This window comes from Camelus dromedarius, chromosome 24 (assembly GCF_036321535.1).
Source record: "Camelus dromedarius isolate mCamDro1 chromosome 24, mCamDro1.pat, whole genome shotgun sequence".
NCBI lineage: Eukaryota > Metazoa > Chordata > Mammalia > Artiodactyla > Camelidae > Camelus > Camelus dromedarius.
In genome coordinates, this window is record NC_087459.1 from 28,997,858 (window position 1) to 29,009,669 (window position 11,812).

The following is an 11,812-nucleotide window of genomic DNA, read 5'->3' on the forward strand; positions in this document are numbered from 1 at the left end:
CTGGGGGTCTTCTGGTGCCTCTTTCCCTCTTCCTTCAGTATCCACTTTTCTCTCCTCTCCCACCCTCCCCTGGATGGGCGATGATTCACAGGTGGGACCTCCCCAGCGTGGAGAGTAGAGGGAGGGGCTGGCTAATGAGGGCTGGGGATGGGCACCCTCACTTGGCAATCTCAGGTAGTAGAGTCAGGGAAGCTTCTCTGATTCTCCCCTCCTTTGCTGTGAGTAGAGGGGTGTCAGTTCCTGGACCATATTTACAATTTCTCTTCTCTCTTCCCTCCTCCTGGGTTCCCCCTTCCCACCTTCTACTGCCCCCAGTCAGGGCTTGGTTTGGTGTGACATGTAATTGGAATCCATCTTTGGCAGAAGAGGGTACAGCTCTAGAACACACTGCCAGGAGGAGTTTCTAAAGTTAAGGATAGAGAAGGAATTGTCCTCATTTAGCAGTAACTTCTTAAAGGGGGAAATTTTTTTTTTTTTTTTTTTTTTTTAGGGAAAAGCAATCCCAGGGCTCTCAGCCTGATCCAGCCAAAAAAAAAAAAAAAAAAAAAATCATAGGAAGAGTCGGGGCAGGACTGAGACCCCTCACTCCCTCACCCCCACCCACCCATCCTCATATTCATATTGTTTCTTTAAAGTCATTCGATGAACTTTCCACTTCCTGGAGGCCCATAACATAAGCTGGCAAACAGAATGGCTTATTTTTATCTCTGTGTCCGGGCCTGGGAAGTGGTAGTGGCTAGATTTTAAGTCTGAGGAATGGAGTTTACTGAACTCACACTGAACTCACTTTCAGTAGGGCCTTTCTATCCATCAGCACAGCCAGGGCGTGGGGTGGGTGAGGCAAAGTCTCAAGTTTCAGCTCCAACACTTCCTGGGTGCCAAAGCTATCTCATCCTCCTTAAAAAAAAAAAGACAACCCCAAAAGTTTTAATCATACAAATAGTCCAATGTATATATATAAGTAAAGAAAATATTATGATAACCCCCATGGACCCATCACCCAGCTACGACAGTCCTCCACCCTTGGCTAATCTTGTTTGCTCTCTACACCCACCCTCACACACTGCCCCTCTTCCCAAACCCAACATTACTTTTAATTAAAATTTTTATTGAGATCTTGGTAAATTTGTATGTAGTTGTAAGAAATAATTCAGAAAGATCCCTTGTACACTTTCCCCCATCTTCCCCCATGATAACTGCTATAGACTAAATGAATATTTGTGTCCCCTGAAGATTTATATGTTTAAATCTCATCCCCAGTGTGTTGGTATTTGGAGGTGGAGCCTTTGGGAAGTGACTAGGTGATTAGTGCCCTTATAAAGACAGCCGGGAGAGCTGCTTTGCCTCTCCCACCACGTGGGCACACTGTGACAAGATGGGTATCCATGAACCAGGAAGTGGTTCCTCATCAGACATGGAATCCGCCAGTGCCCTGACCTTGGGCTTCACAGCCTCCAGGACTGTGAGAAGTCAATTTTTGTTGTTTAGCCACCCAGTCTATAGTATTTTGTGAATAGAAGCATGAATGGACTAAAGCAGTAACATTTTGCAAAACTATTCTATACTATGACAACCAGGATATTGACATTCACATAATCCACCAATCACATTCACATTTTCCAGTTTTGTACACATGTGTGTATTAGTATTAAGTTCTATATAATTTTATTACTTGTGTAGGTTCCTGTATCCACCACCACAGTAAGGGAAACAAGCAGTTCAACACCAAAGACAAACTCTGGTGCTACCCTTTAATGACCACACCCAGCTCCCTCCCACCACCTCCCCTTCTTCCACTTCATCCCTGACACTTGGCAATCTGTCTTCCATTTCTAAATTCTTGTCATTTATAAAATGTTGTATAAATGGAACCATTCAGCATGTTAAATGTTTAAAAATGTTTTATTTTTTTAATAAAAGTACTGGGGATTGAACTGAGGACCTCGTGCATGCTAGGAACATGCTCTACCACTGAGCTATTTCCCTCCCCTACAGTGTGTAATTTTGGGGGATGGCTTTTTTGCTCAGCATAATAACCTGGCAATTCATTCAAGGGGTTGTGTGAATCAATAGTGTGCACCATTTGATTGCTGAGTAGTATTTGATGGTGTGGGTAAATCACAGTTTAACTCTTTACCTGTTGAAGGACATTGGGTTGTTTTCAGTTTTTGGCCATTATGAATCAAGCTGCTATGAACATTTGTGTATAGTTTTTGAAATGCCCAGAGATATGGAATTAGTTACCACATTCTGAGGGCCAGGGGTGCTCACTGGGTCCATTATTGTTTCTAAGGGCTTTTCAGTGCACAGAATTAGTATATACTTTAAAAATTAAGCTAAAAAACTAAGCTAAAATACAACATGGGTTAATAAGATACATCCTAAATTTAATATAGGTAATTTGCACAGCATCAGTGAGTTTATATTTGTATGTCTTCTCTCCTATTCCAATATTCCAGTTGAGATAACATCAAGATAATTATGCTCTAACCTACCCATTTTCACCTATTCCCAACAATATGACTACTGAATACAATTTAAGATTTTATGGCAGTTTTTTTTTAATAGCAGTAAATTTTGTCCTTAGGGTAGATCTTTGGGATGTATAGCTAAATTACTTTGTTTCCAAGTCATTCAGAAGACTTTTCTTCTGTGTAGTTAGGCTACCAACTAGATATACATTTAGATTCGTTTTTACTTTCAACTTTTAGAGACTGAGTTTTTAAAATTAATTTTTATCATATAATCATGTAAAACATATATGTTTCCAAAGTCAGATATACAAAACAATGTATATACAGATGGTCCCCGACCTTATAATGGTTTGACTTAAAATTTTTCGACTTTATGATGGTGTGAAAGCAATAAGCATTCAGTAGAAACTGTACTTCAAATTTTAAATTTTGATCTTTCTCCCGGGCTAGTGGTATGTGGTACAATATGCTCCTGTGATGACACTGGGCAGAGGCAGTGAGCTGCAGCTTCTGGTCAGCCTTGCAGTCACTAACCATTCTGTACCCATACACTTTCAGCACAGTAGTCAATAAATTACATGAGGTGTTCAGCACTTTATTATAAAACAGGCTTTGTGTTAGATGGTTCTGCCCAACTATAGGCTAATGTAAATGTTCTCCGCACATTTAAGGTAGGCTAAGTTATGATGTTCAGTAGGTTATCTGTATTAAATGCATTTTTGACTTTTAGGATATTTTTATCTCGACATAACCCTACCATAAGTCCAAGAAGATCTGCAGTGGAGGGAATGGGCGTACTTTCCTCTTCCTGACTAGCAGGAAAGCCTCTAGTTTCACCACTGAGAGCCTCAAAACTTTTTTTTTTTCTAAAATGTGGTAACGCCATCCATTGTTGATCTTCCACAGCATTTCTTGAGAAGATAAAGGATGTGAAAAGAAACTGAAAAGTGGCACACAAACATGTCTGTTGACTAAGTATTAACCACTCTGGGAGCGCCTTAGGAGAGTTGAACCCAACTTAGTACATTTTACACAAGAAGAAAGAGGCTCACAGAACTGAGAGGACCTGCCCCCAGGAACGGCGAGAGCTCCAGTCTCCTGCCCTGCAGTCCAGGGTTCCAGGATATGTCCACAAAGCCTTTCTTTTTTAAAACTGTACTCAACATAAACATTTATTGTTCATACAGATGAATATTTTACGGACCCCTCGAAGAGGAAAAAGTCACAAAAGGCCGTAGGGCTGAATGAGGCAGTTACCGCTCGGCCAACCACGATCGCCCAGGGTCCTAGGACAGAGCCCAGGGTTGGGGTCAGCGAGCCACGCCCCCACTCATAGTAGGGGGGCTCCGGTCGTGGTTCAGGAATGACCGAAAGCCTGGAGATGCTGTGGAGGCATAGAGTAGGGAGGTCCGACGCGGGGGCGCTGGATCGTTAAGTTAAAGCTGTCCTATCTGGTGCCCCAACAGAAAGGACTGACACATTCCGGATTCCAGCAGAAGCCAGTTGACGTTTCGACCAGGCAAGGATGCCGTAACACAGGTTTCAGAAGGCGAAATGGTCCTGATGAGGACCCGTAGGGTTTCGCCGGGCGTCAGCTCTAAAACCCCAGCCTAGAGGCGGGGCGAGGTTCTGCAGGCGGAAGCCCGCCGGGAGACAGGGGGCGGAGGAACGGAAATGACGGTTAGGAGCATCAATGGGGCGGGGGAGGGCTTGTCTCTCCGTCCCCTTGCGTACGGTTTTCGGTAGCGGCGTCTGAGAGGGGCGGGGGAAAGGTGGCCAGTTCGAGTCCTGCGACCCTTGGCCCCCAGCGATCCCGCATTTTTGCAGACATTCCAAGATGATGGGCTGTGAGAAGTCAGAGCTAGAGTCGGTGGGAGGGGGCGGGGCCTTGGCGGCCCCAGGGCCACCCCCAGAACCTCGCGCCCCGGACCCCGCAGTCCCAGTGCCCGAGCCCGGTCTGGACCTGAGCCTGAGCCTGAGCCTGAGCCCGCGGTCAGAGAGCCCTGGGCTGTCCACCCGCAGCCCGGGACAGCGGAAGGGGCGGGCGGCCCGGCGTGGCGGGGCCCGCAAGGGGCGGCAGGTGACCTAGGGGAAGGCTTGGCCGCCAGCCCGCTGACGACCCCGCGCCCGCCTCTTCACCGTCCCGCTCTCTGCTCCCAGGTCCGCTTCCGCCTGGCGCCGCCCTCCCCGGTCCGGTTCGAGCCGCCGCCGGCCGCCGCCCCACCGAGCGAGAAGCCCGCGGCGCCGAAGGACCTGGGGACGCCCTCGCAACAGAGCAGCCTGGCCCTGAGCCTCGAGCTGCAGGCCGCGCGGGCCGCAGCCGGGGGACAGTTTGATGCCGCGAAGGCCGTGGAGGAACAGCTGAGAAAGTCGTTCCAGACCCGCTGCGGCCTGGAGGAGAGCGTGGCCGAGGGTGAGGGGGGCAGGCGGCTGGCCGGGCGCGGGAGTCGGGGCGAGAGGCTCCGCTCACCTCCGCTCCTCCCGCGGTCTCAGGGTTGAATGTGCCGCGCTCCAAGCGGCTCTTCCGGGACCTGGTGAGCCTGCAGGTACCCGAGGAACAGGTTCTGAACGCCGCGCTGAGGGAGAAATTGGCGCTTCTGCCGCCGCAGGCCCGAGCCCCGCTCCCAAAGGTGAGGGACCTTGGCTTGAGGACCCCCCGACCCCGTTCCCCCTTCTCCCTCACTGCCGCGGGTTTTGTCCCCTCCCCGAGTGTAACCTTGCTTTGGGCTCCAACAGGAGCCGCCTGGGCCAGGGCCAGACATGACCATTTTGTGTGATCCAGATACATTATTTTATGAATCTCCACACCTGACCCTGGAAGGTTTGCCCCCTCTCCGGCTTCAACTCCGGCCCCGCCCTTCAGAGGATACTTTTCTCATGCATCGGACACTGAGACGATGGGAAGCATAGACTTGGCGGCTCCCTGGATTGCTAGTTCATATTTTTGTTTAAACTATTTATCAGAATAAAGCGGTTTTGCTAACAAATGGGACTCTTCTTGGGAGCCTTAAGATAGGGTAAAGCCTCAGGTTGGAAGCTGCCAGGAAGTCAAGGTTTTGGCCCCCTTTTAAAGGAACTTGGTAGCGATGAGAAGTAGAAAACACTGCCCAAGGCGGATTTACATACCCTCCCAACCTCTTACCCTGACTTCAGTCACAGATACCACCTTTGTTTTTGATGACATCACATATTCCTTGCACGACTTTATTATTATTTTAATGGAGGTACTGGGGATTGAATCCAGGACTTCGTGCATGCTAATCGTTTGCTCTACCACTGAGCTATACCCACCCCCACGACTTATTTCTGATCACTCTAACATGTAGGGCTCAACCTACATGTTGCACTTTGGGGGAAGCCTTTCCTCAAAACCTGGCTCAAGGAGCCTACAAGGCAGCTGCTAGCACCTAGTTAGGGAAATTACCTCCTTTTACCTTTAAGGGCCTGGCCCATCTGTATACCCCTGACCCAGGAGCGCTCAGTATTTGCTGAATGAATGTTCAAAGCTCCAGGAACACTTGACAAGCTGCAGAAGAGCTTCATGTTAATTAAATTGCCCATTAGCCTGGTTCCACACCGCAGGCACAAACAAAAGGTGGGTGGTAGGTCCCAGAGCAGGTAGGTGGCTTGGTCCAAGCGCTTCTTCTGGTTCCACTTCAACTCCACTGTTAACTCTTCCAAAGTTAGTCTTCTGCCCAAAGTTCCCACAAAAAATTTTTGTCAGTGGGTTTTTTTGGGGGGAGGGTAGATGGACTCTTCTAGTTTCACATCAAAATTCACAATATGACCCCTTTCCCTGACCTAGGGTTCTGTATACTTGTGTACAAGTCTCACTAGCATTCAACAATGCTAACCCAACCACAGAAAAACCTCTTCCTTAAGACTAGTCTAGGCAGACAAGATAGGTTCTACTGGGAGGTACCATTCCCACCCCCACCAAGAGAATGCTCCAGACACAGGTGTGGGGGCCACTGCCCTAAACATCAAGTTTATTGTGCTGTTCTCACATTCCAAACCCAACCCCCTTTCCCAATGGGGGACAGCAGAGGGAAGGATTTTCACAGTACCTGCATGCCTCCCCACCAACTTCCCCTTTTTAACCCTCAGTCCATCTATCCGTGGTCCACTGAAACGCAGCTAGGGACAAGAGCCAAGGAGAAATGAGAATCTCTCCTTGGGAGAACAGGAGAAAAAGGCTAGAGAACTTGATACCCCCCACCTCCCGTGCCCTAGGAGAACAGAGGTCAGCAAACAGTCCATGCCATCCAGCCCAGTGGGCTAGGGGAGAGGAAGATGATGGTAACTCCAGCACAGCTGGGCTTGCTGCTTAGGTGCCAGAGATGTAGGGAAGAGGCTGGGGCAGCAACACAGGAAAAGCTTTCGTTGCAGATCCAAGAAAGGAAACTATTTTTGGAGCCAGAAAGGAAAGACCTTGGGATACTTTCCTCTTCCCCCAGGTCCTTAGGAGCAGCAGGCAGCTTCTGCACACTTTCTGTTCAGAAGGCCACTTAGTGGCTGGGGGAACGGGCCTTGTGGAACAGGTACACAGGACGCTGGAAGCCTGAAAGAAGAGTGTAATCAGGAGGGATTGGCAGGACTGTAAGACTCTCCACAAGGTCTTTACCCTACACCAGGACTGGCCTCCCTTCCTCTCCCAACAAAATAAGCCAACCTTACCTTTGGAGGTGTTGTGGGGTGTGGCCACAAGCTCATAGCTGGAGAAGCCCACCTCTGGGGATGTCAGGTAGGAACTGAACTGCTCTGGCTTCAGCTGGATTCGATAGTAGTTCTTGTAGATTGTTTCCTAGGGAGGAGGGCAGGGGACCACTTCAGCTTGTTGCCTTCTCAGACGGTAGAAGAGGATGCCCACCTGGGGGGCCTCTTCACCTTAATTCAGGAAGTCCTTCCCTTTCTGCTTCCTTGCCTCAACTAAAGAAAGGAGAGTCCCAATTTCCACAGAAACCTCAACTCACCGTAAGGGTCTTTCTCTTGCCGTAAGATGACCAAGGTTGGGGCTCCAGGACCAGGATGCCCCCAGGACGTAGGTGCCGGTAGATCCGGCGAAACATACGCTTCAGCCCCTCGTCTCCCCAGTTCAGATGCACCCACTTGGTGAGGCTGAGGCAGAGCACCACATCGTACTCTGGTGTTTGGGCCTCCACCAGCTCATCTCGATCCAGCACATAGTTACCCTGAGGGCAAGAATCGGGGATGAGGTCAACAGAGGCATGAAAACCCCTGCTGCCACAGAACTTACTCTATGGCCTGACTTTAGTCTTTGGCCACCATCTCCTGATACTCCTCAGAATAACTCCCAGATGGCGCCCTCTCTGAGTCTCATTCTCTTGGTTTCTATTGGTGGTAAGCCAATCAAACATAAAAAGGGAGCCAGGGTAATTTTAAATTGAGCAAATTACCTATGAGATCACCAAAGAGGGGGTCAGACTGCAGAGAAAGAATGCTGGGGTTCTCTCAAGACCCTGTCCAGTACTTTATTCCCACTCCAAAAGCATTAAGCTGAGTGACTGAACATTCTGCAGACGGACCTAATCCAGGTTTGAAAGGGAGAACTGTGGGGTCCTTCCCTGTGGTTAGGGCTGGCAGTTTCAGACCTAGTCTCCCCTTTCTCCCAGAGAAATGAGCCCACTCCCTCAGGAAACCTTTCCTAGATGAGCAGCTCATTACCACCCTCCATAATGTCCATTCTTCAAGGTGGAACCCAACACACTGCCAGCTATTCCTGCAGGTGGCCTAACTGGGGCACTTTATGGGGAGCCGTGTGCGGTTCGGGGCCAGACACTGAAAAACATGGTACGCTTGCATGCAGAGGACTTTCTGATTTTTCCCCATCCCACCATCTGGGGTCAGTGTGGAGATGATCTAAGGCCAAGTCACTTAGGTCCCTGGCCAGACACTGTTTAACCAACTCTACCATCTAATGCAAACAGGTCCCTATTGAAGAACAGAAACTACCCCTACCCCAAGACACTGCATGTCTGCCACTTATCCCTTCATGCACCTTCAGTAGGTTGGAGGACAAGTTTTCATGTGGACCAAATCCCCTAGAGAGCAGCAGCCCCTATCAGATGGTGGACAGGTCTGGATTACAGCACAGGATCGGAGCAGGGCACAAGGAGTCAGCCCTATCTTGGGGCTTGTAGTTATGAGAAGAGACCCCAGGTAGAGCCCCCACCTTTCCAGGTTATAAGAGGGGAGAGACACCCAGTGAATCAGTCGCAGATTCAGACCCTTCTCTTGAGGGTTTGGTTCTCCTATGGAGGGGTGCATGCACAGAAACCCCCTGGGTCATAACCTGGCCCTGCCATGTTCCCAGTTAGTCTCTTCATCATTCCTGGCCCCACCCCAAGAGCCTGCAGACCCTCTTACCGTGACGAAGACAACATTGTTGGGGAAGACGGATGTGTCAGCTCCATCCAAGGGCACTTGGGGTGCAGCAATGGGACCCCGACTGGCTGACAGTGAGGCTGGGAAGCAGCTCCTCTTTCGGATGGGTGTGGTCCCTTCCTCACTCTCTGCTCCTGGGTCCCCTTCAGAAGTCTGGGGTGGCAGACGCAGCTCTTCGGACAGGTAGTGTCGGATGTTTTGGCGGGCAGAGTGGATGAGCCGGGCATCAATATCCAGGCCCACCATGCGGGATGGGCCCCACTTACAGGCAATGCTCAGGGTCAGGTGGCCCACATTGCAGCCCAGATCTAGGACGTCCCGACCCCGAAACCACTCAGGTTTCAATACCCGAAGGCGACCATCCTCACAAGAAGGATTGCGGTACCCATAGTACTTGCAGTAATTCCCATACTGGAACTTGCGCTGTTGCTTTTTGAAACCTGCTGCAGGTAGTGGGTGGACCTGGTGGCGGCCTCCCCCACTCCCTCGGCCCTTTTCCTTGGGACCCTGGCCTCCACCCCGAGCCCCTGCCTCTGACTTGCTGGAAGTCCTGCGACGTTTGCGATGTCGTGAGGAGGAAGATGGGGGTGCAGAGGTAACTGAGGCAGCTGGAGGGGCTGAAAGGGAGCCTGAGGGACCCTGCAGGGCAGATGGAAGGGGTGACACGACCTCATCCCTGCAGTTGATGGCTGTGTTGAGTTCATAGGGTTGGGGGACGTCCCGGTTCTGGCCCCTATGCCGCTGCTGCTGTATGGTGCCCTCCCCATGGAGTGAGGGAGTGAGGGGGGCTGTGGGCAGCACGGAGTGGCTATCGTTCCCTCCAGTTGCCGCCTGCTGCTGCTGCTGCTGCTGCTGCTGGTGGTGCTGTCCCCGGTGTCTATGCCGCTTCCGACCAGTCTTGAGTGGTGAAGCAAGAACTACTTGGGCCTCATCAGTGCAAGTATTCAGACTGAGAGGGTCAGTAATATCTTTGGGGATGAGGATCTCCACTGGATCTCGCCCCTTGGCCGGAAGTGGGGATGACTTAGGGGTCTCTGCATTGAGTGCGCGGCTCACTTCCTCATCCAGGAGGCTATTCAGGTTCAGTGGATCAAAGATATTGCCCCCCAGGAGGAAGTTGGAAGGTAAGACAGAGTCACAGTCCGAATTAACCCGCCTGCGCCTCTTGAAGGCCGGATGTTTGAAGCCTCCACCACCTCCCCCTACATTACAGCTATTTCTCCTCTTCCCCCCACCTCCCCCAGGGGGTCGGTGGGGCTGATAGCCATTACGGGGTCGAGGCGGGGCAGGGGGGCCCAGTTCTGTTCCGCCCCCTCCCCGTCGCTCCTCCCCCACGTCCGGGGGAGCGGCTCGCCCGTGGGGATCCGACAAGCGGGCCTCCCCGTGCGACTGCGCCTGGGGGCCGCCCCCTCGTTGCTGCTGCGACTGGCCAAACCGAGGGGTGGATACAGCCCCGGGGCTCTCCTTGCCAGTCCCAGAAGCCGGGGACCCCGCCGAGTGCGCGCGCGGGCCCGGCCCACGCTGCGTCCCGCCGCGGAGCTCCCCGGAGGCGGCCTCTCGGTGCGGCTGCACCGTGGGGCCGCCCCCTCCGCCCGACTCATCTTTGAGCGGTGGCGGCGGGGCTGGCACCAGAAACGGCTCCTTCTCCGCCGCCATCTCGATCATTTCCTCCCCTTATTCCGTCCCAGTCGAGGGAAACCAGGGGGGACTAGGGGACTTAACCCCCCTTTCTAGACCCCGCTCCCTTCCCTTTCCCGAGTGCGCGCACAGCTCTGCTCTTCTCGCCTAGTCTCGCGCCCAAGCGCCTCCCCCGAAGCGCGCCCCACTCGCCCGCGAGATCAAAACAAGATGCCCGCGAGACCCGAACAACTCGAGGAATCAACCGCGCTTGCGCCGACCCCTTTCTCCTCTACCACTACCGCTTCGCCGCGAGCGCGCACTGCTGGAGCGCGTTCCTCTCGTCCCGGAATCACGCATGCGCACTCCGCCACCACCCTGGTTGCGCGCGCATCTGAGTACGAAGCAACTTAACGGCTCCGGGAGTTTAAATATAGCCTCCCTCAGCCCCCCCCAAAAAAGCCCACCACCCGAAACTGACACCCTACTTCCCTTCGCAGCTATGTCCGTCCCTACTGATATCCTTTGTGCCGCGCGATCCCACCCACCGTAGGCGGGGGTCGGGGAGCTGGAGTGAAAAGGTCTCCTTGACACCCGACCCTTGTTCCTGAGGAATGAGTCTCAGCGGTCTCCGCCCGGCTCTAAAACCAGCAACCTCCCTACCCCGCCTCCTTCCTCCCCCTAGCGGGCAGCGCCTGCGCACACCCTTTTGGACTTGCGCGGGTAGATGCAGCACGTGCTGGAGATGACGCCCCGCCCTGCGTCCGAGGGGGCGGGGACTGTTACGTCGCTTCCTCAGGTTTGGTACACGAAACGTGCGTCAGCACGATTCGGAAGGGCGTGAGGGAGGAACGGGGCGGCCCTCATGAATTATTCATAACTTGCTGCCCCCTTTGCCCACCTATTTAGAAGGGTTTGCGAGGGAGCGGAGGAGTGAATCTAAAAGTAGGGGGTAAGGAAAGAGCGGAGCGTACTAACCGTCTTCCTACAAACTGTTCTCAATATAATACGATAGATCATTTTAACTCACCCCCCCTGGAAAATATTCTCTGCTGAACTGGAAAAAAAAAGGCAATAAAACAACCGATGTTACAGTCCAACTTCCTCTTCCCCGAAACGGCCGAGTGGTTTTCTCGCTCCCCAGCCTTCCCCCAATCACGATCACCTGGGGACACCACGCCCTCTCCTCCGTCTCCTCCGCCTCCACCGCCCCTACACCAACGCCTCCACCCACCACCCGACGCCTGCGCACGAGCCTCCCAGCCCGCGGACAACGACCCCGGCGCCCACCACAGCCACCAATAGCTGTACATCCA

The 11,812-nt window shown here is 52.4% G+C and overlaps 2 protein-coding genes across 3 annotated transcripts; one reads left to right on the top strand and one right to left on the bottom strand.

The window, feature by feature from the left end:
- The first annotated feature begins 3,881 nt into the window (after positions 1-3,881).
- PPP1R35 (protein phosphatase 1 regulatory subunit 35) lies at positions 3,882-5,461 on the top strand. 2 transcript variants are annotated; one of them, XM_031432580.2, is made up of 4 exons: positions 3,882-4,554; positions 4,635-4,887; positions 4,968-5,104; positions 5,257-5,461. In XM_031432580.2, the coding sequence occupies exons 1-4, from the start codon at positions 4,312-4,314 to the stop codon at positions 5,284-5,286; spliced, it is 663 nt and encodes a 220-aa protein (XP_031288440.1). In that variant the 5' UTR covers positions 3,882-4,311; the 3' UTR covers positions 5,287-5,461. The 2 variants fall into 2 exon arrangements, with proteins under 2 accessions (XP_031288440.1, XP_031288439.1); XM_031432579.2 differs by having other exon boundaries at positions 4,136-4,554; positions 5,211-5,461.
- A 975-nt stretch (positions 5,462-6,436) lies between these two features.
- MEPCE (methylphosphate capping enzyme) lies at positions 6,437-11,679 on the bottom strand. The gene is made up of 4 exons (XM_010996308.3): positions 8,862-11,679; positions 7,448-7,666; positions 7,152-7,278; positions 6,437-7,035 (listed from the first exon to the last, which is right to left on the bottom strand). Exons 1-4 carry the CDS (start codon positions 10,542-10,544, stop codon positions 6,983-6,985), a joined length of 2,082 nt encoding a protein of 693 aa, XP_010994610.2. The 5' UTR covers positions 10,545-11,679; the 3' UTR covers positions 6,437-6,982.
- Positions 11,680-11,812: the final 133 nt, after the last annotated feature.